The sequence below is a fragment of the Dysidea avara genome, chromosome 7, assembly GCF_963678975.1.
Source record: "Dysidea avara chromosome 7, odDysAvar1.4, whole genome shotgun sequence".
NCBI classification, from domain to species: Eukaryota; Metazoa; Porifera; class Demospongiae; order Dictyoceratida; family Dysideidae; genus Dysidea; species Dysidea avara.
In genome coordinates this window covers 11,196,201-11,223,790 of record NC_089278.1, presented here as the reverse complement: position 1 = coordinate 11,223,790, position 27,590 = coordinate 11,196,201, and the positions used below count along the sequence as shown (strand labels likewise).

The 27,590-nt window shown below is 37.6% G+C and overlaps 1 protein-coding gene across 4 annotated transcripts in view; it reads left to right on the top strand.

Annotated features, from left to right (window-relative positions):
* Nucleotides 1–27,590, top strand: part of LOC136262153 (synaptonemal complex protein 1-like) — a 391,211-nt gene that overhangs the window by 285,396 nt on the left and 78,225 nt on the right. For 2 of the 4 annotated variants that reach the window (XM_066056308.1, XM_066056310.1), the window contains exons 27-28: nucleotides 6,029–6,100; nucleotides 20,190–20,327. The exons of 1 other annotated variant lie outside the window; for it this stretch is intronic. In XM_066056308.1, coding sequence (XP_065912380.1) covers nucleotides 6,029–6,100; nucleotides 20,190–20,327 — 210 coding nt within the window. The remainder of the gene's footprint in view (nucleotides 1–6,028; nucleotides 6,101–20,189; nucleotides 20,328–27,590) is intronic. One more of the 4 variants, XM_066056309.1, reaches the window with a different exon arrangement.

Here is a 27,590-nt window from a genome sequence, read left to right as displayed (position 1 = left end):
TCTCTACAGGGTGATTTGTTTACAGCTGAATTCTACATGGTGGTTTCTTTGTAGGTGAACTCTCTACAAGGTGACTTCTTTTAGCTGAACTCTCTCTTTCCGTAGTTGAACTCCCAACAAGGTAATTTCTTCTAGCTGATCTCTCTACAGAGTGAATTGTTTGTAGCTGAACTCTCTACAGTGTAATTTGTTTGTAGCTGATCTCTATACAGGTTACTTGTTTCTAGCTGATTTCTTGAATTCTCTTCAGGGCGATTACTCTGTTAGGATGACTGCTCTATTAGAGCATCTCGATCTCGCACTTTCTACACCAAGTTGGATTTTGTATTATAACTCTGTGGCTTTAAGTCTGATTCTTCTACACCATTGAAGAGCCTTTCTAAGATGCTTACTCCATCTGTACAGCAATTTTCAAAGCGTTACCCCAAGCGGTTTTTCTGGTAGCATGGCAAGTAGTCGTTTTTTATTAGCTAATCTTGATTGCATAATTGTTACACACTGTTGGTTTTTTTGTTGTATCTTCGTGGTTTTTAGCTCAATTTCTTTAAAACCACAAAAGTTTGAGGTTTAATAGTTAACCTATTCATCTACCGATTTTCAGCTTCTTCCCATAAGCAGTTTACCCTGTAGACGTGACAACATATTGGTGGTATTTTTCGTGAATAATCGCTAATAACTCTGCCTGTTTATCTTATTCCAGCCAAAGTTGGTACCGAGATACGTCTTTATACCCCCCTTCTGTGTGCTAAATTGCAAGGCAATCGGATATGTGGTTTGCTTTATAGCAGTTTTTGTAAGTGTGTGAAAAGTGGAAGAAAAATAAGAAGAAAAGCGAAGAAGCTAAGCCAATTTTTGAAGTCGCATGTCTCGGGAATGCTTGAAGTGATTTCGCTCAAATTTGGTATGTGGAGTACTGAAGTTGGCAGGCATGTCCACAGCAAAAATTGTCTTGTTTCATCAAAGCAGCACAGAGCTACATAGGTACGAAAATTACATTTTTGTTCTTCCTATCAATACACTCACAGGTGTTGTGCGCCGGCTTCTTGGGCCATACGACACACTACCGCGTGTCTTGATATGCCTAAAATCTGGATACTGGAAAATATCTTTATAAACATGACATATAAATTGACAAGAGGTTTCATCATAACAGTACCCTGATCCAGAAATAATAAACAACTATATTCCTTATTATATACAATAGACTGACCTGGAAGTTCACTACACCCTTAATGTCACTACAGTCGATCCATGTACAGTTGACAATTGAGAGCTATAAAAGGAACACACAATATAATACAATTCCTCTGTATATAAAATTACCTCAAATTCATAACTTCCTACCTGGTCCCTAGTTATGTATGTGCTGTGACCACATCCAACTGCTGCTATTTACTATAACCAATTTAATTACCTGTAAAAACTGACAGGCGAGTATAAAATACAACACACCCAAAATTTATGTCACTTCTTACACAAATAAAACATTTGAAGATTTACAGGTTGGCCTGGCAGTGACCTTACTACTCAGTGTCCTGATTAGCATTAGACAGGTTTCACTGTGCACAAATGTAGTTATTTAGACCAGTATGCAATGTGAATGAGTATTTTTTTTGTATAAGCATCATGTACATTACCTTACTTCTTATACCTACAGTTCCAGAACTGGCACTAGAGTTACAATACTGAAAGCTTTTTGGTCTGTACGAGTATACCCTTATTGGCAATCCATCCATGAGATAATTCCAATCCGGATAATACTGGTATTTGCTGCTACTCAAGTTCGTACCATCAGAAGTTTTCAGCTTGGTCTCAATGAATTTGCCACTAGTCAGTGCAGACGTCTGGCAGTCTAAAAACCAATTGCATACACGTAGTTAATCAGTGTAAAGCAATGTGGCACTTTCCCTGGGCACTTTACATACTAGCCTCATCATTCTTCACTCCTCCTTTCGTTCCTGAACCTCCACGACAAGCTGAATACATCGGTATTCTCGAATCTTTGCTATCCATTCGACTTCTTGTACGTATTTTAGTTTCAAATCAGTTAAAGTGCGCTTCACCACTCCATTGAAATCCAGTTACAATATGACAAATGTTTATCATTCATATTTTTCAACATAGACTGCCATCAATAATTAATGCAAACTGCATATCACTTCTGTTCACTTTAGTTGTTACAGGGACTTTCCAAGAGATTTCCCTTAAACAGGTCACATGATCGTTGTCAGTCGGGTGGAACTTGTTCTTAATTATGGCTCTACAATGCGGTACGCATACTTTATGTATTTTAGTGTTCATACTTATGAATCGCGTATCACGTGTGTTCACTTTTCACTTGAGGCGTTACTGTACAGTGACTTTCCTAGAGATTTCCCTAAATAAGTGATGTGATAATTGTTAGTCAGATGGAACTTACTTATTTCCATTAATGCACCATGGAGCTTGTGTTGTGGCTTTCATTAATCATTATGCACATACCAGGGTGCAACAAAGTTTGTAACAGATTGCTGGAATGTGGTTCGTGGGTTGTCGGTGACTGTGTATGAGCTTGTGTATGAGCTTGTGTTTTGGCTTTCAACTTTTGTAACGGATTTCTTGAATGTGGTTCGTGGTTTTCCGGTGACTACATGTGTATATGATTTGGGGTTGTTCCACACAGCTTGTACAATATTCAAATTTCATGAAAGTCTGCATGACAACACAAGATTAAGTGAGACCTGTAAAAGAACAAGCAGGCACTGAACCTAACCTTAAATTAAACACACATAAAACTAACCTGGAACATCGGTCACAACACTAAAGAGACTTTCTTGGATATCCTCATAGCTTAACTATGGAGTGACATGTGTAATTAATGTGCACTAAACAGAATGTACAACACAATTTTCTTTTCTGCAAGAACTTTTAACACAAAGTAAGGGCACTACCAGCTCACCTATAAGAGCATTTCACAAGTGATGTGATATAACTTGTTTATATCAAGTATGTGGTGTATGTGTGTGAACATGTGTGTATAGTGTTTGTACATTTTGTGTGTGTGTGTTGTGCTTGTATATGATTTAAGTATGTGTTTGTATGTAGTGAAATAAAAGTAATAGTGTGATGTTTGTGATCTCTTTCATAGCCCTCAGCAAAGCATCTTGCTCTGTGAGTGGCAAACCAAGTTGATAAGTTGTCCTCAGGACACTACTGCCACTATTGCAGTGGCCATAGCAGGTTTTATTCATTGATAAATACAGAATGATCGATATACACCAATAGAGTCAGGCAATAAAAACTCTAATAGAACAGTCATTAAACAATATAGCTGAATATTTACATCTTGTCTGAAAATCCCAAATGCAATCTCAGTGTTGCTATTTCAAGATGGTGGCATTCCCCAAGATCACCTATAAAAGCATGTTAAGTGCTTTACACACATCTTTGGTAACCCTGACTGTGGCCATTACTGACCTGACCAGTAAATTGCAGTAATTTCCACTGGATCTTGCCCTAATGTAAAATTAACCGCTACTATAGGATTTCTGTTTGGTTGCAACACCTCTACAAAGCAGAATTCATCATACACCCCCCATGGCTTGAACATTGAGTCTGTAAATTATATAACTGACAAAATTAGTGATACCCCCCCCCCCCCCCCCCCAAACACCTTTGCTGTAAAAAAAAGATGCATCCAAGGAACTACAAGTATCTGTAACTCCATATAAAAACAGATAAGTTGTAGAACTGGTGATTGAAAGAGCTGATATCTAGAGCAGCCAAGAATCAATGTTACTACAACTGACTATGATTACCAAAGAATACCTTGACTGTAAAATAGGCAAATAAAAGTAACTGGCAACCAAAACAGTTGATATCTGAAGCGGCCAAGAATAAAAGTTTAGTTGATACAACTGACTACGATTATTAACTTGCAACATTGGATCTTAATCATTCAACTACCTTTGCTGTAAAAAAAGACGCGTCCAAGAAACCACAAGTATCTGTAACCCTTGTAAAAACAGATAAGTTGTAGAACTGGTGATTGAAAGAGCTGATATCTAGATCACCCAAGAATCAATGTTACTACAACTGACTATGATTACCAAAGAATACCCTTGGCTGTAAAATAGGCAAATAAAAGTAACTGGCAACCAAAACAGCTGATATCTGAAGCAGCCAAGAATAAAAGTTTAGTTGATACAACTGACTATGATTATTAACTTGCAACATTGGATCTTAATTATTCGACTGTGATATCTAGAGCAGCCAAGAATCAATGTTATTACAACTGACTATGATTACCAAAGAATACCTTGGCTGTAAAATAGGCAAATAAAAGTAAATGGCAACCAAAACAGCTGATATCTGAAGCAACCAAGAATAAAAGTTTAGTTGATGCAACTGACTACGATTATTAACTTGCAACGTTGGATCTTAATCATTCAACTATGTTCTATACATTCACCCTTGCTACATCCTAAATTAATTCTTTGTAACTCTAATATGCTGGTAATTTGGCTGCCTTTTTTTCTTTATTCTGACTATTGAAAAGGATGGCCAAATTACCAGCCAAGTAGAGTTACAAAGAATTAATTTAGGATGTAGCAACCTGGTTGAATGTATAGAACACAGTTGAATGAATAAGATTCAATGTTGCAAGTTCATAATTGTAGCAACTAGTTGTATCAACTAAACTTATATTCTTGGCCGCTTCAGTTATCAGCTATTTTATTTGCCAGTTACTTTTATTTGCCTGTTAGGGTATTCTTGCATGGGCTTGGTAAATCTTTGGCAATCATTGTCAGTTGTAGTAACATTGATTCTTGACCGCTCTAGATATCAGCTCTTTCTGTTACCAGTTAATTTCATGGAGCATTTTTCTACAGCTTATCTGTTTTTACATGGGGTTACAGATACCTGTAGTTTCTTGGACACACCTTTTTTACAGCAAAAGTATTTTTGGGGGCACAGGGGGAATGATCACCTACTCAGTGCGCGAAATAACGGTCGGTCACCGGACAATTTCTGGTCAATTACACCGGACAATTTCCGGTCAATTACACCAGGTGTCAGCCTATAATTGAATCTGTCCAGAGATACTGTCCTTTCAAAGTTCATAGTGTTAGGATTGAACTAGGAGGGAGGCCAGACATGACATGTAATTAAGTTATGTGTTGTTGGCTTGTACTGACCAGAAATGCATGCCCAAGTTAACCTCTCAGGTTAACAGTTTACTATGTTGTGCTAGCCTACTTGTATCAGTCACCTGTACTGCAGTAGTAAAATGTATTTGTAATCTGATTGCCATTAGTACTTTTACTTGTGGTATTCGTGATATCACCTGCACAACCAGATTTTAAGCTAATGCATCTATTCATATTAGAGATAGAGCCACTATATATTCTAAGCCTAAGATAAGTTTGACCATATGCAGGGTAGCTATATCATTCCAAGGCAAGCAGAAGGTCTTGACTGAAGTCCTTATGACTAGTTTCCTACAAAGACCAAATTGATTTCATAGAAGCCCTTTCATGTGGCCAGTAGCTACTCTTTAAAATGCTGTACTATCAGTATCGGTGAGTGGTTGACAAGTAATCAGCTCTACAATACATTGGTTGCCCCAATGTTTGAAACAAACATACAAGTGGTAGAAACACAGGAAAGGAGAAACAATAAAAGTTAAATGTCCGATCAAATTGCTTGATGTCCACTCAAATTTCACAATGCCCTGACAGTATGACAGGACATGTCTGAAAAGTTGTTTCACACACTGCCTAATGTGCAACTCTACTTTATCCATGCTTATTATCTACTGTACATGAGACAAAGTAGGAATTAAATTATGCTTCAGGTGATCATCCCTCTTGATTAAACACATTTTATTACAATGACCACTACTAACTTATAAAATTCCTATTTCCCTTACATTTGTACATATGCAATAGAGATGTATGTATGGTATTTTCCTTACACACATGTGGTGTAGCGGTTTTACTGGTACTTATTGTATAACACTACTATACTAATGATTTGTAAACTGTAGGAACTGGTAGTCGAGCAGCAGCGGTCAACAATGCAGCTGGTGGAAAGCTTAAAGCAGGAGTTAAGTGAGAAGGTATTGTTGTTTGTGTTTTCACCGCTATGATAAAAGAAATATTGTTTCCTCGAATTCTAGATAAGGTAGGCGGGGGTAACTTTGTGAATACTTTGCTTTTTCGTTTATAAGTTTCAATCTACTGAATCGATTTTAACCAAAGTTCATTATGTTTAGTGCGTACATATGTACTAGTGGTGTGCGATATCAGGATTTTTATTTCGATATTATATCGATACGATATTGGGGTAAATATCGAAATTTCGATACGATTTTCGATAATTTTTAATTGTGTGGGTGGTGTAATTGCGTGGGCGGCCGATATTTATAAATATGCTTGAAATACAATTTGCACACAAACCATTGCATAAAACTAATAATAAGCCTAGAAAACTGGCAGACAAGTTTTTAAAGTGCCTAGATAGCACAGAACCAACCTTCATTTCTAGCGTGATTGCACAATCACACATTAAATGTTGTAGATTTATCGAAATATTCTTTGATATTTCGATAATTATCGCAAATTATTACCTTTTCGATAAATATTGAAATCTGCTAAAGCAGTATCGAAAATCGATACGATAACGATATCGACAAAATTATCGCAAAATCGATATTTTTTCGATATATCGCACATCACTAATATGTACTCTCAGCATACCAACTTACAAGAGATTTGAGCTTATCACTGAAGAGATATAGCGCTAAACATTCGGTGGTGTCAAAAAATGCGTTTGGGGATAACTTCGTGAACTTACGTATTCTCGTTTTTCTTCCTATAGAGTCCGCGATTGCTGTCAGAAAGAAGTTGCATACAATGCTTAGCTTGTTCCCCGAGTTTTTCTATGCCAATAGAATTGAAGACAAATTAGAGAACAATTTGTATGGATCGGATAATCAAATAGTGATTTGAAATAGTGTAATATATTTGATCATGGGTTTTGTTTTATCACTATCAGTGTTGATATACATGCTATAAATATTTGGTACTAATAAACTTGGCTTTCTTCTGAGGCTTCCTTTTGTACCCTGCACACCAGTAATGGTACCACCTCCTGCAACCAAGGTGATCACATCCTATCCATGCTCTCTGGGAATCTTCATCATAGTTGCCTCCACATCCTTTTCATTATCCTTGTCTGCCTCCAGACCTATAAATAAAGTATATTTATTTGCAATTTTAACCATCACATTTAATTTTTTTTATCTTTTGGAACAATGGCTTACCTTAAGATTCATCTGCCTTTCTTTTTCTTGTTCGTTTTGGCTTGGGCTGCTGTTGTGTGTAGTTCACAGCATTCACTTCTACATCTGCATGTGTATTGCACGTACATTGTGTTTATGATTATGCACAAATTACCATGAGTCTTCGTTTTTCTTCCTTTTGTTGATGAACTTTTCCCTGTACCTATGTGCTTAAACAGAAACAATCATATTCTGTCACTATGTAGTGCTTCATTTTCATGCCTTGAGTATCATCATCCTTTCTCTTAGACTTTTTTAGCAGGGAACTTGTCTGTGGTTCTGCATCTATATGTATGTGCAGAATTGATCAGTATATCACATCAATATGTACATTGGTTTTACAAGTGATATGACTACCTTGTTCATTGTTACGCTTTCTTTTTTTTCCTTTGGCTTTTTGTTTGGCTTGTTTCATTTCTTCCTCTTCTGCAATTCTAGTAATTATTTCGTCTTTTGTTAAGGCCTCTCCATAGTAACTGGGATTCACTCTTTTCTTGTCTTTGTCTTTGACTTTGTCATGTTGTTGTTGAAGATGTTTCGAAAAATATGCAACTACATGCAATTGCACTGGTGTCATATCATTACCACATTTCTTGCATGCCAGTTGTTGGCATGTAGTGGCAACTGCAGTTGATGAAGTGGAGCTTAAACTTGTCTCACTTGAACTTGTAGATGGTACTGAAATTGAAACTGATGCAGGGCCTGACACTGACTCAAAGGGAACTGATGGAAGTAATTTTTTTGTGTCTATTGCTTCTCAGTTCACTGGGTACAATCCGGTTGCTCGAAATCCACTTTTAAGGTGGTCAGATTTAAATGAACATTCCCAAAGCTTGGCAATCAAGCCTATAGAATGATAGGTTGTCATATACCTTTAGTCTTCTACAGTTTATAACATTGATATAGTAACATACTGTATATGTGTAAAAAATTTTTGAGGTATGTAGTTATCGCATTTTTAATTTCAAGGTTCACTCGTCTTCCACATAGATTGCCCCAGCAAATAGTTTTGAGAATGAAAATTTCATGGACAGCCAAGCAACTGCAATATCCGTGAAATTTACGTACCTCAAAAATTTGTATGTACAAAAATTATGGTATTTAACCAAATAATGGAACTGTGTAGGAAGAAATTATCATTTTAGCAAATTGTGTTAAATTTTAAGATTTACACATTAACTATAACATCTTTATAATATGTCTGTATATGTTACCTGGAAAAACTTCTTTAGTTATGTTAGCAGCTAACGTCTCTGTTTTGTAATCTTTCATAATTTTTTCCAGGCTTGTTTGATAGGGCCATAGACACCGACATCGAGAGGTTGCAAGATGTCGGTGGTATGGGGAGGAAGGCAATACAAATGTATCCCTTTCTCCTTGGCAATCCTGATCAGCTGCAGGGATAGATGGGATTGGTGCCCATCTATGGAAAGCGCAACGGGCCCTGTACTCAGAAGGTGATTGACTGATGGGGCGAATAGCTTGAGGAACCACTCAATGAAGTAGTCAGCCTCCATCCATCCACTCTTGCTGACGCTGTACAAGGTTTCCGCCAAGCCATCAACTGTCCACCGTTTGTGAAGGTGCACACCTTTATACAAAATGTAGGGAGATATCCTGCTTCCATCAGCTGAGCCACAGCCAACTACTGTGACATACTCTCTGCCAGTGCCACCTCCTGTTTCATGGACATCTCTGGAGCCTCTCTTCGCCAAAACTTGGCCAGATGCAATTGCTAGGAAGAACCCAGTTTCATCAGCATTCCAAAGATGACTGGCCAGATCTGATGCATCAGCTATTTTGACTTCCTCCAAAAACATCTTCATTTTGTCAAACCAGCTGTAAATGATCTGTAAATAGTACGTATACATGTATCTATATTTGGTATGACCTGTCAATGTGAACTGCCTTTTAAGTATTAATTAAAGAGGTGCCTTTTGCATAAACACAATTGCAGGGCTCTTGGCCATGCATTGTTGTAGACTATGAACTAAATATAGTTCATTTTATGTATGTACATGTATATTATTATTATGCAATTACAATTTTAAAATTATGTAGCAAATAATTTTTTACCTCGGCTTGTCCACCAAGGGCCCTGCACTTGGGAAGATGTTGTGGTTTACGTTTCACCAACTCTGGCCACCTCCGCAAGAATCTTTCCCACCAATTCCAGCCTGGTATGGAGTTTGCAAAAGGATTCCTCTTGATGTCATTCAAGTAGTCTCAAACTATGATACCAACTGTATCTACATTCAGAGGAACCCAAACTGTTGTAAGACCTGGCAGCTACGTTAAATTTCCCTCTCTTCATCCATGGTCATAACAGTTGAGGGGCCACCATAGCGCTTCTTACTCTTATCCTTTAGGTGGTCGCTTAGTGTGCTATATGGTATTCTGTAGCATTTGGCAGCTTGATTAGTGTTCAATTCCTTCCCTCTTACAGCTGCCATGGCTTTGTCAAGCTGTTCTTGACTCCATTGGTTTTTAATCCCTGCCTTTTTGTACTCTCGAGGCATAACTATGAATATTTCAAAAACTTGAAATTCGCGCAAGCACGTAATGCATAGAGTTTCCAGAAAGAAATGTACCATTACTAGTTGTGGGTTGTTTTTTTTATCATTCTTGGTTGATTAGAATAGGCAGTACTTAACAGACAGTTGATTTGGGAAGGAATTTTCCTTATAGAAGTGTTTAGTAGTAGGTTTTGGTGTGCCTATTAAGTTTTTAAGTAAAAATTGTGTTACATGTTCTTGAAAAACTAATGATTTTGCAAAACTCAGAAAAGCTAGACACTGGTGCTTTGATGCAAATTAATCGCTATATACTAGCGTATCTTCACAGCAAATTTCAAAGCATTCGGTTAAGCCATTGAGGAGTAACAGCCAATCAAAGTTAAAATTCACGAAGTTACCCCCGCCTACCTTACACCTGTCTATGTATACAATGACCCAAAATCAAGGCACACGGTAGTGTGTCGTGCGGCCCAAGAAGCCGGCGCGCCACACTGAGTATATTTACAGGAAGAAAGTAAATGCGATTTTCACACCTTTGTAGCTCTGTGATTCCTTATCTGATTGAAACCAAAGTTGCTACAGAAGTGCCGGCTAGGTAGGGGAGTCCACATTCCAAATTTGAAGAAAATCGCTCCATCCATTTCCGAGTTACGATCGGCCAAAGTTAGGGTTTTTTTTTCTTCGTTTTTTTTCTTCTACTTCTTTTTGCACACTTTGCAAAATCTGCCATAAAACACGAATTCGTGCTCCAATCGGGATGAAATTTGGCACACTTAAAGGGCTCATTAAGACGAATCTCAGTACCAAGTTTGGTAGGAATCCGATGAACATTCACCGAGTTATGACCGATTATTTTCGTAAAATAAGGTCAAAGGTCTGTCACGCCCACAGGGTGAACCGCTTAAAGGAATGAGCTAAAAATTGCTATGTAGATGGAGTAACTATCGTAGGAATGCCTTTTTGTGATTTGAAAGGAATCCAGTTAAAGGCCATCGAGATATGACACAAAACCCAACCTGTGTCACAATTACGTGATCGATTTTTATGAATAAAAAAACTATTAGTTTTCATGCCTACTAGGCAAACCGCTTTGAGCAGTGAGCTGAAAATCGGTGCGAAGCTTGAATAATCATCATAGAAAGTCCTTGCAGTAGTACAGAAGAATCGGATTACAAACCACTGATTTATGATTCCAAAGCACGTGTAACATATGCGAGATCGAGATACTCTAATAGAACAGTCACCTTAATAGAGCATTCAGCTAATTTATGTACTCCATTATAGAATTCTATTACATTGTAAGTTATTCTGTAGGGAGTTCAGCTGCAAACAGTTAATCTTATAGACAGTTCAGCAAGAAGCAAGTCACCCTATAGAGAGTTCAGCTACAGATATATCGCTGTAGTGATTCAGAAGAATCAGAACTTTACAAGTCACACTGAAGAGATTTCAGCTATAAACAAGTCATGCACCCTTTGGAGAGTTTGGCTACACTCTCTAGAGAGTTCAGCTACAAACAAGTCACTGTGGAGAGAGTTCAGCTACAAAGAAACTACCCTGTAGAGAGTTCATCTATACAAACAAGTTAACCTATAGAGACCAGCTGCAAACAAGTAACCCTATAGAGATTTCAGCTACAGACTAGTCACTTCATAGTTTATACAATGTTCAGCTACAAGTAAGTCACTCTGTAGAGAATTCAGCTACATACAAGTCACTCTGTAGAGAATTTTGCTACAAACAAGTCACAGTGTAGAGAGTTCAGCAACCAAAAAACCACATGTAAAGAGTTCAGCTATACAAACAAGTTACTCTGTAGAGAGAACAGCTAGAAACAAGAGAGAGCTCAGTTAGAAGAAGTTGCCCTGTAGAGATCTCAGCTGCAAAGAAACCCTGTAGAGAGATCAACTACAAACAAATCACCCTGCAGAGTGTTCAGCTATAAACAAATTACCCTGTAGAAAGTTCAGGTACATACAAATCACCCTATATAGAGTTCAGCTACAAAAAAAATCACTCTGTAGAGAGTTCAGCTACAAAGAAACCATCCTGTAGAGAGTTCAGCTACAAACAAGTTACCCTACAATGAAATCAGTTTGAAACAAGAGATTTCAGCTACAAACAAATCAACCTGTAGAGAGTTCAGCTATGAACAGATCACCCTGTAGAGAGTTCAGCTACAAAAAAATCATCCTGTAGAGAGATCAGCTACAAACAAATCACCTTGCAGTGAATTCAGCTACAAACAAATTACCCTGTAGAGAGATCGGCTACAAACAAAACACCTTGTAGAGATTTCAGCTACAAACAAATCAACCTGCAGAGATTTCAGTTGCAAACAAATCACCCACTGTAGAGAGAGCAGCTACAACCAAATCACCCTGTAGAGAGATCAACTACAAACAAATCACCCTCTAGACAGATCAGCTACAAACAAATCACCCTGTAGAGAGTTCAGCTACAAACAAATCACCTTGTAGAGAGTTCAACTGCAAACAAATCACCCTGTAGAGAGATCAGCTACAAACAATCACCCTGTAGAGAGATCAGCTACCCACAAATCACCCTGTAGAGAGTTCAGCTACAAACAAATCAACCTGTAGAGAGATCAGCTATATAGACACTAGACACAATATAGGGAATTCGGTTACAAGCAAATCACCCTGTAGAGAGATCAGCTACAAACAAATTACCTTGCAGTGAGTTCAGCTACAAACAAATTACCCTGTAGAGAGATCGGCTACAAACAAAATACCTTGTAGAGACTTCAGCTACAAACAAATCAACCTGTAGAGATTTCAGTTATAAACAAATCACCCACTGTAGAGAGAGCAGCTACAACCTAAATCACCCTGTAGAGAGATCAGCTACAAACAAATCACCCTGTACAGAGTTCAGCCACAAAAAAAATCATCCTGTAGAGAGATCAGCTAGAAACACATCACCCTGTAGAGAGTTCAGCTACAAACAAATCACCTTGTAGAGAATTAAGCTACAAACAAATTACCCTGTAGAGAAATCAGCTACAAACAAATCACCTTGTTTACAAACAAATCTACCCGTAGAGATATCAGTTACAAACAAATCACCCCCTGTAGAGAGATCAGATCACCCTGTAGAGAGTTCAGCTATAAACAAATCACCCTGTAGAAAGTTCAGGTATAAAAAAATCACCCTATAGATAGTTTCGATACAAACAAATCACCCTGTAGTAGGGTTGGGCGATATACCAGTATGATGGTAACAAGGGGATATTACAGCTGGCAATAACAGATACCGCCTTGTTTTTGAAAAACCACCATACTGGTATAAACGGTTATTGCGAGGAATACAGCTGCAACTACACACTTACACGTGTTAACAACGCCATATTGTACTTGTCAATCAGTGTTTCAGCTTCCTTGTACTAGCAAACAAGCCTAACCCATGCGCTACTACACAAAGCGTAGCACTACTGTGATTGTGGGATAACAATTCTGGCTTCACATTAGTAAGCCTTAGCAAATTATCTGCTAGCTATATACATAGAATCTAGCTATGTCTCCTTCAAAATTTATATGTACTCCATGCTCTATAAGTTAGGATGGTTTTTTCAAACTCCTTGCGGTTGTGGTAGCTGGTCACCCGTAGCTGGTAAACAAAGTTCACCCATGCAAATATACTGTGTAAACAGTTTTGAGTGTACTTGCTGTAGTTCATTTCAATACCGTGATATTTGCAATAATTGTGATAATAAGCTCCACAATAACCGTGGGAGGAAATTTTCAATATCGCCCAACCCTACCCTGTAGAGTGTTCAGCAAGATAACAATCACCCTGCAGAGACATCAGTTTACCCTATAGAGAGGTCAGCTAGAAAAAGTCACCTTGTAGAGAGCTCAGCAACAAAGAACCCAATCTGTAGAGAGTTCAACTAGAAACTAGTTACCCTATACAGAGATCAGCTATATGTAGAAACAAGTCATCCTGTAGAGAATTCAGCTACAAACAAATCACCCTGTAGAGATTTCAGCTACAAACAGATCATCATCCTGTAGATAGTTCAGCTATAGATACAAGTCACCCTGTAGTAGGAGAAGTCACCTTGTAGAGAGATCAGCTAGAAACAAGTCACCTTGTAGAGACCAGCTACAAAGAAACCAACCTGTAGAGAGTTCAGCTATGAACAGATCACCCTGTAGAGAGTTCAGCTATGAACAGATCACCCTGTAGAGAGTTCAGCTATACAAGTCACCCTGTAGAGAGATCAGCTAGAAGCAAGTCTCCTTGTAGAGAGTTCAGCTACAAACAAATCATCCTGCATAGAGTTCAGCTGCAAATAAATTACCCTGTAGAGAGTTCAGCTACAAACAAATCACCCTGTAGAGTGTTCAGCTAGATAAAAGTCACCCTACAGACAGATCAGGTCACCCTATAGAAAGATCAGCTAGAAGAAGTGATCTTGTAGAGAGTTCAGCTACAAAGAACCCACTCTGTAGAGAGTTCAGTGACAAAGAAACTATCCTGTAGGGAGTTCTTCTACAAACAAATCGCTCTGTAGAGAGTTCAGATGCAAACAAATCACCCTCCAGAGAGTGCAGCTACAAACAAGTCAACCTGTAGAGAGTTTAGCTACATTTCAAGTCCCTTAGTAGAAAGATCAGCTGCGAACAAGTTATCCAGTAGGGAATAATAGACATGTAATGAATATATTTATGTAATTACTGATAAAATCAAAAACAGTTGAAGTATTAATAATCTGCTCTGTCTTTTTATTCTTCCTGTGGTAAAGAAATAGGATAGGTTAAAAAAGCCCCAAAGCCAGCCTATGGCCAGCTTTGGGGTATACAAATACAAAAAGATGTGATATCTAATCAAAAACAGCCAAGCTGTAAAAAAAGGTGTGGCCCCTAAAAAGGCCAAGGTGAAAAAGATGGGAAATCCAAGGTGGCGGCCAAGAAATGGCTGTGATGGTAGTAGGTTAATGGTAAAATTTTTAATAACGACAATTCAGGTGAATTTTGTGCCCCTTGGTCTTGGCACAAAATTCACCTGAATTGTCGTTATTAAATTTTTTACCATTAACCTACCATCACAGCCATTTCTTGGCCTCCACCTTGGATTTCACATCTTTTTCACCTTGGCCTTTTTAGAGGCCGCACCTTTTTTTACAGCTTGGCTGTTTTTGATTAGATAATCCTTGCTGCAGAATTGTAAAAATATACAAAACTATGTATCCGTATTAGCCATGTAAAACTTTATAAAGCACACACACTGTATCCGTATAAGTCACTAAAGTAACAATTGATCTTCATTAATCAATGACTTGTACACTAAAGATCACATGGACATGTAATTTAGATTTTTAGAATGCTGACATCATATGGTGCACACATTTACTGGTTGCAACATTCCTTTACCGACCTTCAACACAGGGGTGTAGTTCATGTATTGAAATCACCCTTTAGATTGTGAACTCTGTAGATTCTTGTCTTGTTGAAAATTAATTCATCGATCTTCAATTTAGTATTGTCCACTGTGGCACTGTTCAAGCAGCGTAATCTTCAGAAAATCACTCAAGATTGGTAGCCTTGTTGTCATCTTCATGAGTGGAGTGTTCAACTGAGCTAAAGGCAATGTTTGTCCATGTAGGATATAGGTAAGTATACATGACCGTGAAACAAGTAGAGAAACAGCACTAACTACGTTACCCCAGAGTAATTAGTTTGTTGCCGTCATGTCATACATTTTTTTACGTTTTTTTGTATTACCACTATAGTAGCCTTTAAGGGATTTTATCACTCACTCACTCACTCATTCACTTACTCACTCAGGCAATACTACAGGATAAACAAGTAGAGTTACACACTGAATTCTTTCATGGAGAGTAATCACTTGCATTTGAGAAGTGATATTTGGCATTCCAAAGGAATAATACTCTTTAGGATTGATACTCTGTGGCATTCCAAAGAAGTAATATACTGTTTGGCATTCCAGTACTAGTGGTACCTTGTTATGCACACAAAACAGCCAACTGTGAAAAAGTTTGTTATCTTAATAGCCAAGGTGAAAAAGTTGTGAAATCAGAGGTGGCAGCCAAGAAATGGCAGCAATGATGCATAAAACAGTATAGTAGCACTGTTTAGAAGCGTTATCGCCTAAAATTGTATGTGCCACCCAAACCACCTCCTCTAAAAATCATCTTAAAGACATCTTACGTGGAAAAATCACCTTTATGAAATAATGCTTATCCACCTACGTATGTAACATCAAATACAGCATTAAAAACCAGAAAACACTTATTACCATATCACCTTGTTGCAGAGAGTCTAATAGAACTGACTTATGAGTAATCTCTGGGTTAGATATTCAGCCACCCCAAATTTCAGAAACAAAAACTTACTATGCCAAATGGTGTGCATCCAATCGGTACTTTCCAGGTGATTCTACTTTTGTACTTTTGAAGAGAAATTATAAGTTCAGATGGCTGTTGACATTCAACTTCATAACAGTCAACAATGGTCTTGTGTTTGAAAAATGTTTCTTAAACTTTCAAAGCATCCATTGAGAAACTTGTTCACATGATGGAAAAGGAAACACTTAACAATACTCTTTAGACAGCAAATGTATCAAAATAGTTAACATGCAACAGTAAGTAAGTAGCTTCTAGGATTTTGAATCACCTACTAATATCAGTGAGTGGGAATGCAGGTCAAAGCCGAATCAGAACTGAGAACAATTGATGGGCAATAGAAACATTGTGAGGCATATTGCTTCTTTTCTAAACTAGTACTGCTCAGGCTCTTATTTGCTTGCAAGATCTGTAAATTACTGTTCATTGGTATTCCTTTTAGGGCTGCACCGATTATGGTATCGGTATCGTGCCGATACTGCTGTTTTCATGAAGTATCAGAATCGGCCATTATATTGTTGCAGATACCGATTCTTATCACATGCGAGAAAAAATAACGTTCGTTTGTACTTGCTTATTTTACTAGCACAGTGGACGCCTGAAAGCACAAGTGTAACACTAATAACTACCAACAAAATTACTGATCTATGCTGAAACCTACGTGTGAAAACGCTTTTCTGAGAGAAGATCAATATACTCTAGTAGAACAGTCAATAACTCTAATAGAGCAATCAGGTAGAAGTGACTGTATCAGTATTAGAATATTTTGTGTTTTTGTAAGCACCATTATGATATTATCTACACTTCTCCAGAAGAGTACTGGAATATTCACTGGTTTGCATTTCAGTGATTTCCTTCTTTGTAAATCTTGATTGGCTACTTCATGATAAACATGAACCATACTGAAAACGTGTACAAGAATACCATGAAATGCACTATGAAGTAGCTACTTTTAGGTACTTGGTATTTGTACTCGTACTTGCAGATACTTCCCAGCTGAGTACTTGGTATTTGAAATATTGGTAAAAAGTGGAATCAATTCAGCCCTAATTCCTTTATAATATTTAATAGATATACAATGGCCACGAGGGATTTGCCTGATATATATTCCCAAGTCTGAGGGCATATATATCAGGTAAATCCCGAGTGGCCATGGTATATATAAGTAATAATTATATGTAGCACTTTCACACCTCAGATCAAAGAGCCGTCTGGGCTACATTTTGTATGTAGCCCAGCTAGCCGGGCTACATACGAAATATAGACTAGGCTACAACTGGGCAGTGTTTATATAGACGTCAACGCTGAAATCGATTGTGAGGATCAATTAATACTCGCGTGATTAGGATGCATGACTTGGATTTCGCCATGAAAACCACTCAGATGGAGAGCGCTTTGTTACCCTCGCCATCCTAGAGTTGAAAACCAATGGGCTAAGGTGAGAACTAGAGATATAGCTTATTCTCAGATCGTTTCAACACATTTCAAACACGGATACTCCCCCATCACGAAGCTACTACTCTGCATGGATTGACTACTCTACAAGGAAGCTTACCTATCTAGGCCTTTAGTGAACTCCATACTTTTTTCCATAAACAATTGAATAGCACTGATTAAAAGATTAAACTTGCATAACCAAAATTTTCCGTAATATTTCTAGGATATGTCCGTTTATTGTAGCCGGATGTATTCAGAACATGCTAGCTGCTGACCCATAATTGAAAATTTAAGGTGTGCATATATAACACATACAGTGGCTGCACTCGTATTGACTTGGGTGATTGATTGCCCTGTAGAGGCTATCAGCCTAAAAAATGTTACTTATTAGCTAACCCATGTTACAACTATTACACACCGCCATGGTATAAGTAATATATACCTGGTATGCTCACCTAATAGGTGAAGGAAGACAAACCTGCATTCACCACATTACTTTATACAGAGGTTTGCAAACATCGATTTTGGGTTTAAATTGTGGGCATGAAAAAGAAATGATTGTGGGTTTCACTGGTTGTAGTGATACCATTTTAAACCGAATAACCACTTTGTAGATGAATAAAGTAACCTAAGGTGCTAAAATAAACACTTAGACATATAGGTTGGGAATGTTTGAGACATCTTTTTATGCAGTTGAAATGTACTCTGTAGACAAACAATCCCCACATTGCAAATATGATTATTTAGTGATGCTTAGCAACTAAACTATGCAATGCTGACTCACTCAATTCTTTTTGCTTCACAACAATGCCCCTAACTAAACAAACATGTTTAACTCAAATCCACAATACAAAACTTTATGCAGTTTTAATTCAAACTCTCAATGCAAAACTTTAAGCAGCTCTATATAAATAATCAAAGGAAACTGATGCTTTGTAGCTGCCTCAGCATCAAAGGCAGTTGTGGTCAGGGCTATATCATGATATCGCCCTGTGGTCAGGGAAATATGTTATATATAACCCTGTGGTTTCCTTGGATCTGAGGTGTCAAAGTGGTATAACTGCATTTATCAAACTGTTCATTGGTATTCCTTTATAATATCTGAGCTTATCATTGTCATTCAGCATTGACACATCAAATTAGACTCCTGCTAGCATTTGAGCATTAATTGAATGGCTGCAGGTTTGAGGCTGCCCAGGTCAATTCATGGATGTTTATTCCTTTCTCCACCATTTTAAACATACTTTCTGTAACAACATTAAACAAGCTGTAGGACCAGGAGTCCTCAGACTTTCAGCACTTTTGCTGTAAAGTCCTCAAAAATAGATAAATAAATAAGTTCTTGACTTTCTAGCAATGAAAACTTTTAATATACATATTATATATTTTACAGCTTTGCCACATCATTGACATTCTGAAAGGCAATGCTTAAAGTACATCATCACCACTAGCTAGTGAGCTTATGTAAATCTGCTGGAATGCTAGGAAATTGGTTTCCTGTACCCTATCTGAAAGGCTGAAGAACAATCACTGTTCTGTCTCATTGGCCTTCTTTTCTTTAGCCTTAGAATACCATCCATGTCATGCTCAATAGCCTTAAGTACTTTCTGTGTGAAATTGTAGGTATTCTCCACTGCCTTTCTTTAGCTACTTGTTCTTGTCATTGAAAACAGAGTGTCATTGTGCGCACAAAGCAAGCCAGACTGTCAGCATTGTTAAAATTAGTAGGCTTCTTTGCCACAGTTTTTGGGCAAATTGATGGCACAATATCTGGATTATTGACTTAGTCTGATTTGTTTCCAGAAACAAAGTGTTCTAAACAGAGGCAATCTCCTTCTCCCAGTTCCTATAGTGTCCCATCTTCATTCTCTCAGGAGACAAAATTTATCCACTTACAATGCCTTTTCATATCATCTACACAATTAGGGAAATGATAAAAACTGACGTTGCAGTCCTTAAAGTAATGGTTGTTACAGCCAACTACAATACATGTAGTTGGCATTCTGAACCAACATTCATGCCTGTATACTAGCTTACCTACCATGATAAAAACTTAGAATTATAGTCTGCGATATGTGAGTACAGCTTTTTACTCACCAAACAATCAAGTCTACTTGTGACTCCAGAAAACAATGTGAGCAAGTGCAACATTACGTTTTAGTAGTAATGTAGTGGGGGTACAGTGGCCATCACACATGTACACTTTTTGGTACAACTTTGTTAGTAAAAGAGAAATGACTCAGCTTTATATGGTATCAGAGTTTATGTTGGTGTTGTTTGCAATTGGAAGCATTTCTACCTGAAAAGTACTCAAAGTAGTTGTTTTGTGGAATGTTTATTCAAAAATAGTTATTGATCAGTGCATATCATTTCAATGTTAATACAGCAGAGTGTTTGGCTCAATGGTGAGATGACAGTGCAGAAGCATATTTTATTTGTGTTAATACGTAAATATTGTATGCGCAGGGTGCACTACTGTAATTATTGTGTTACAATCAGCATGACTATTTTACTTTTAAAGGTTTCCATATTACCAGTAGAAGCTGTCAGTACTCCACAGCTTTCAATAGCTAAAGGAATATTGCGACAGGATAATGCAAGCCGGAGTGGAAATAAAAGGGTAGCATTTGTATCTAGTGGATCAGATCATTCTGATACGGTATTTATTATTGTATATAAATATCCACACAAAATGGACAAGCTGTGAATAAATGGTGCGGTCTTTATAAGTTGGGATGAAAAAAGTTGTAAAATCAAGGTATTCGTTGTTAAAATTTACATTATTGTAGCCATTTCTTAGCCACCACCTTTAATTTAACAAATTTTTTCACCTATGCTTATACAAAAACCTGCACCATTTTTTTGCAGCTTGACTGTTTTTTGTGGATTTCACTTCTTTTGTACCTTATAAGTCCCCAAAACCAGCTATAGCTGACTTTGGTGTTCATGTTTCTTCTTATCTATACAGTATAAGACACAGTGATGATTACTGATGATAGACTTGCAAATGTATTTTATTGCATGTTTTATTCAATATTTGTTATTAATGAGTGCACATTTTTGAGGACTTCTAGTAGAATACACATACAATGTTCCTAGAATTTCCATTGATAGATCTATGAAATTATAAACGTTAAACAGCCAATATGGTTCAGTGGTTAAGGTTACCGGTTACCAGATAAATAATTTTGCAGGCGCTTTGTGTATAGTTCTGTTTTAACCGTTTTGCATGGAAGAACTCACTAAAATTACATGGAATATTAACGTACAAGTAATACCATAATCGGTGATACACTCAACAAGGGAAGCATTTGTACAGAAATGCAGGCACTAAACAGTGAAACTGTTGATTGCTATTCATCAAAAGCCAAGTTTCATGGGAAGCCACATCGTGATATTTAGCATTAATAAGCTATTACTTAGTGATTTCTAGGTCCTCACGAACGAATTGAGTTGCTATCCGATTGTAACAGCACTGTAGTGGCATCGCGGTATTTCCGTAGCAGAACTACTTGCCATTATCCTTGAAAGATACGATAATTAACCAGCCTCTAGTCAGTTTTCCCACAAAGTCTCCACGACAGGACCTAGATAATATAACCACCCGCTTATACTGTCCTAAAAAATTAGTACTAATTGGCTGACAGCTGCTATTTTTGATGAATAATAACCACATTAAGCAGTAGCGCTAAACGCTGGTTCAACCATATTGTGGGAACTTAATTTTACGCTTGACTACCTTCCGTAGTAAATTATTGACACTCACTTTGTATGATTCCTACGTGGCTATACAACATTTTGAAGTTAACAACCTTCTCACTAACACCTTCTCAAGTTTCGTACTAATATTGCACCATCCATTATCGCGCATCGAAAAATAATAACCTATTATTAAGGTTTAGGCGCTTAATAATAGGTTATTATTTTTCGATGCGCGATAATGGTTGGTGCAATATTGGCACGAAACTCGAGCAGGTGTTAGTGAGAAGGTTGTTAACTTTAAAGCATTGTATAGCCACGGGATAAAAGCGGAGGAATCATACAAAGCGAGTGTTAATAATTTACTGCGGAAGGTAGTCAAGCGTAAAATTAAGTCCCCGCAATGTGGTTGAACCAGCGTTTAGTGCTACTGCTTAATGTGGTTATTATTCATCAAAAATAGCAGCTGTCAGCCAATTAACACTATTTTTTTATGGCAGTGTCAATGGGTGGTTCTATTATCTAGGTCCTGTCGTGGAGACTTTGTGGGAAAACTGACTAGAAGCTGGTTAGTTATCGTATCTTTCAAGGATAATAGCGATTGGTTCTGCTACGGAAATACCGCGAGTGCACTACAGTGCTGTTACAATCGGACAACAACTCAATTCGTTCGTGACGACCTAGAAATCACTAAGTAATAGCTTATTAATGCTGAATATCATGGTCTGGCTTCCCATGAAACCTGGTTTTTGATGAATAGCAACTCAACAGTTTCGCTGTTTAGTGCCTGCATTTCTGTACAAGCGCATCCCTTGTTGAGTGTATCGCCGCTTTTGGTATTTCTTGTACGTTAATATACCATGTTATTTTAGTGTGTTCTTCCGTGCAAAACGGTTAAAACAGAACTATAAGCAAAGCGCCTACAAAATTATTTAATGGGTAACCCGTAACCTTAATGTTAGGCATGGAGGTTCCTGGCTTGAACCCTGGTAACGTTTTTTCAACATTTTTGTGTGCATATTTTTCACCCTATGGCATTAGGAGTATGTCAATCCTGCAATTTTACACTTGTTTATTGTTTGTTTTATAACTCTAGCTATAACTCCATTGTTTTCAAGCCATCCAAAGATGTAATACTGCAACAATGATCAGCCTATGTACACACCAATTTTCAAGTTATTTCCATGCTCGGTTTACCCTATAGCTGGGAGTAAAGTTTGATCTTTTTACCGGAATAAATGTTCACAACTCTGTGAACAGATTCATAGTAAACTTAGAATGTTAATTCACCTTTATACACTCTGACGTTCACAGCAGTGAAGTTACATGTATGTCTTCTATAATAATTTTTTGCAAAGTGTGCGAAAAGAAATCAAAGGAAAAATTCAAAACTTTGGACATCATATCTCACAAATAGCTGGTGAAAATTTAATCAAATTTTCTGTGCAGCCTACCCTACCTGACAGGCAGCTATAATACAAAAAGGAGAAGGGCTATGCATGTGTGAAATTCTCATTTTCTGTCAATATATATATAATATGAGTTACTCTCTAGATTTCCTATGGATATAATTACATGAAAATAACAAGGAGAAAACATCCTGACGACCTGGTAGACTCCTGTAAGCGTTGGAGCGTAAATCGGATGGCTGCAGGTTCAAGGCCACCTATGTCCAGCCATGGATTTTTTCTCCTTTCTCCAACTTTTCAAACACACCTTCTTTAGCTAAAGTCGTTGAGCAGGCTGTAGGACCACGTGCTCTACAGACCTTCAGCACTTGCGCTGTAAAGCATTAATAAATAATATCAAGACTCACAGTAGTGAGGTGCACGACCAAGAAACCACAAAGCGCATGCCCAATTAAAGACGTGCGGCCACCACTGTGAGTTATTTACGTGTAGGGACAGCTTCGCAATATTAGCCCTGGATCATGCAACATCTCTCAATTGATTTGTACTGCGTTATGTAATAAAAAAATCTTTTGTTTGTCATATGGTAGTAGTTTTCTAGCGACCGGTATGAACTGTATTAAAACGCATATTTAGACATATTTCGCTTTATTTCTCAACCTTGTGTTACACCTAGCGTCACCTTATACCAGTCAACTTACCCATGTTTGTACAGTCCATCTAGCACTGACATTATCTAATCCTGGTTTGTTCAAACACGTATTTTCTTCTATCAAACCTCTAATCTCTACAATAACCCCTAATGTCTGATAAACAAGTTGTAAAAGCATGTAGAACCATAAGTTCCCTAGGAAAGGCGTTTTAAGCTGAATTTTTTAATAAAACTCCATATAGTGCCACGCTTCATGCAACCGTTGATAATTGGCAGATGTCTTATAAACAAAGTGTGAAAGCATCAAGAACGTACAGTCACTAGAGAAGGTGTTCCAAGCATACTTCTTGTTGCCACACCACACATGGTGTATAAAAATTGTTTCATAAATCTTCTGGTGGTGCTCAAACCAGCTTGTTACATAGCATTACCCACCCTAATAGCAAGTAGTCACTCCCATTGTGGCTTTCATCATGCAAGTACACATGTTACATAACAAAATGCATCACATCAATTGTTTGTGACATTAACAATAAAATTCTGAAAATAGAATGGGATAGTTACATAACCTACAAATTAGTTTACTCCCATCATAACTGTATGCCTCATCCTGGAAAGAAGATTATAATCAACTGATTTATAATGCTAAGATCTTACCAGGTGAGATGAATCTCATGTACAATTGAGAACTACTGAACACACAACATTATAAAATTCCTCTATCTATAAACTTACCCCCCGAACCTTGATCTTAGTTGCCAAGTTTAGAGCTCTAGTCAAGTTACGTATGTAGCACTGCTAGCGAGAGAACCACATGCTATTACCAAGTACCCTGTACCTGTAAAATTGACAGGCACGCATTAATACAATACAGCTAAAAATATGTCACTTTTTATGTCAATGACAAATTTGGGGACCTGAAAATTCATCACACCCTTGAGGTAATACAAAATTTCTTAGTATATACACAGACTGACCTGGAGATCCACAAAGTCCTTGATGTTACTTACAGTCCACGTACACTAGACAATTGAGAACTACAAAAAGATTGAAAGAACTACAAAAAGAACACACATAAAATTCCATATAAACTGAACTGAACCTTGATCTTAGTTGCCGACTTACATATGTACCACAACTGTTAGTGAGAGAACCGCATGCTATGACAAATTACCTGTAAAATTAACAGGCAGACATTAAATACAATACCTATGTCACTTCTTTACTATAATGACACATTTGGGGATCTGGAAATTCTACCATAAAAAAAATAACTCATATGCTAATAAATGGCTTTTGACGGCAGCAGTTTGCTGAACCAAAAATTATTTTATAGGTGAACCAAATCCCCTATAGAAACCCTCTATCGAGGTGGAGACATAGTGAGGTTTTGACAAGCTTCTTAGCCCCAGTACTGGGGAATTGGACACTAGACTTTGTCAAATCCCCTGTATTCCCCCATAAGCACAACATGTAACCTGACATGGATATTAGTTTGGTGCTATCATAAAAGTACCTCTGATCCAGAAATAATAAACAACTATATTCCTTAGTACATACATAGACTGACCTGGAAATTCACTACACCCTTGATGTCACTACAGTTGATTCAGGTACAGTTGAGAATTGAGAATTATAAAAAGAATACACAAGATAATAGAATTCCCATGTATGTAAACTGACCTGTAATTCATGACTTCCTACCTGGTCCCACTGCCCAAGGTATGTATGTACCATGACCACATCCAACTGCTACTGCATACTATGACCATATTATTTACCTGCAAAAACCGACAGGAGGCCATTAAATACAACACACCCAAACTCATGTCATTTTATACAAAAATGACGCATTTGAGGATTTACAAGTTGGCCTGGCAGTGACCTTACTACACAGTGTCCTGATTAGACAGGTTTCACTGTACATAAATTCTTCAACCTACAGTTCTGAGACTTCTAAATTGGCACTAGAGTGACTGAAAGTTATTTGGTCTGTATGAGTACACCTTGTCGACAATCCATTCATGAGATAATTCATCCATGAGATAATTCCAATCCGGATAATACTGGTATTTGCTGCTACTCAAGTTGGTACCATCAGAAGTTTTCGGCTTGGTCTCAGTGAAATTTCACTAGTCAGTGCAGACATCTAACAGTCTAAAAACCAATCGCAAATATGTGGTTAATCAGTGTAAGGCGATGTGGCACTTTACATACTAGCCTGATGATCTTTTTTCACTCCTCCTATCGTTACTGAATCTCCACTCATCGTTTCGTTACTAAACATCCACAACGAGCTGAGTACATCAGTATATTCTCGACTCTTTAATATCCATTCGACTTCTTCAAGCGGTGTATACGTATTTTAGGTTTCAACTTATTAATAAAGAACGCTTCACCACGTATTCCATTGAAATCCAGTTACAATATTGCAATGTTTATCAATCGTACTTCCCTTTCAAGACATGGTCTGCCATCAATAATTATTGATTAACATAAACCGCGTAGCGCGTGCGTTCACTTGAGGTGTTACAGGGACTTTCCAAGAGATTCATCCTAAATAGATCACGTGATCATTGTCAGTCGGGTGGAACTTGTTCTTAGACATACCTCTACAATGCGGTATGTATACTTTATATATATATATTATTTTAGTATAAGCTGTCAAGAATTGTTTGTGCACTGCTGGAATTTATTTTGTGTTTGTGCGCTGCTGAGAAATGTTTAATTATTCATTCATACTTCCCTCTCAAGACATGGACTGAGATCGAATTGCGTATCATGTGTATTCACTTTTTACTTGAGGTGTTACTGTACAGGGATTTTCCAAGAGATTTCCCCTAAATAGGTGACGTGATAATTGTCAGTCATCAGGTGGAACTTACTTATTTCCATTAATGCACCATGGAACTTGTATTGTGGCTTTCATTAATCACTATGCACATACCATAGTGCAATAAAATTTGTAACAGATTGCTGGAATGTGGTTCATGGTTTCCTTGAGACTGTGTATGAGCTTGTATTGTGGCTTTCAACTTTTGTAACAGATTTCTTGAATGTGGTTCATGGTTTGCCGGTGACTGCATGTGTATATGAGTTGGGTTGTTCCACACAGCTTGCAAAATATTCAAATTTCTTGGATGTCTGCATGATAACACAAGATTGGGTGAAACCTGTGAAAGAACAAGCAGGCACTAAACTTATCTTTATAATAAACACACATGCAACTAACCTGGAACATCGGTCTCAACACCAGCTTGGATATCTGACAACACAATCTAGCAGACACTGAATTAAAAAGAAAATGTACAAAAAATCAATATTCCAGGCTGGTAGATCCTCATGGCTTAACTATGGAGTGACATGTGTAATAAATGGGTACAAAACAGAATGTACAACACAAGTACAATTTTCTTTTCTGAAAGAACACCTAGTAAGGACACTACCAGCTCACATACAAAGGCATTTCAAGAGATGTGATATTAACTTGTTTACATCAAGTAGAACCAATATGTGGTGTAAGCGTGTGAATACGCATGTACAGTGTTTGCACATTTTGTGTGTGTCCTGTGCTTGTCGCAGATTGAACTGAACTATTACATTAGAGTTGAATGTTGTATTAGGTTTAGAACTTTAGATTGTGGGTTTTTGTACCATTGTTCATTGTGTGTCACATGAGTAAGTAAGGTGCGATTCCCCCTCGTGGTCCGAGAAATGAGAACCTGTTCACTTACCGCTAGACTCATCACATTGGTGCTGTGATTACTTGTCTGTTCATCGATCGCCCACAGTTATTTTCTAACCAGAAATGCATTAGCTGTTGTACTGTGGCACCTGTTTGAGAACGGTACCCTCAAAGGCGAGCAAACTATATTCAGAGTGACTGTGTTTGTTTGTTTATCTGTTTTAGAATGGAGGAATTGCAACGTAAGAAGGCTTCGCAGAAATGATACGGGTCCCATTTAACACGCCTCTTTAAGAAGATGGACGCAATTATGGACTCCGAGAGTACACCAAGTGAGAAAGACTTCGCGACTCTGACTAGTTCCCAGAGTTGGGGTAGTTACTTCAGAAAAGTAACTAGTTACTAGTTACACGTTACTGTTATCCCATGTAACTTAGTTACAGTTACTTTTCAAAAGGTAACTAAGTACTCTAGTTA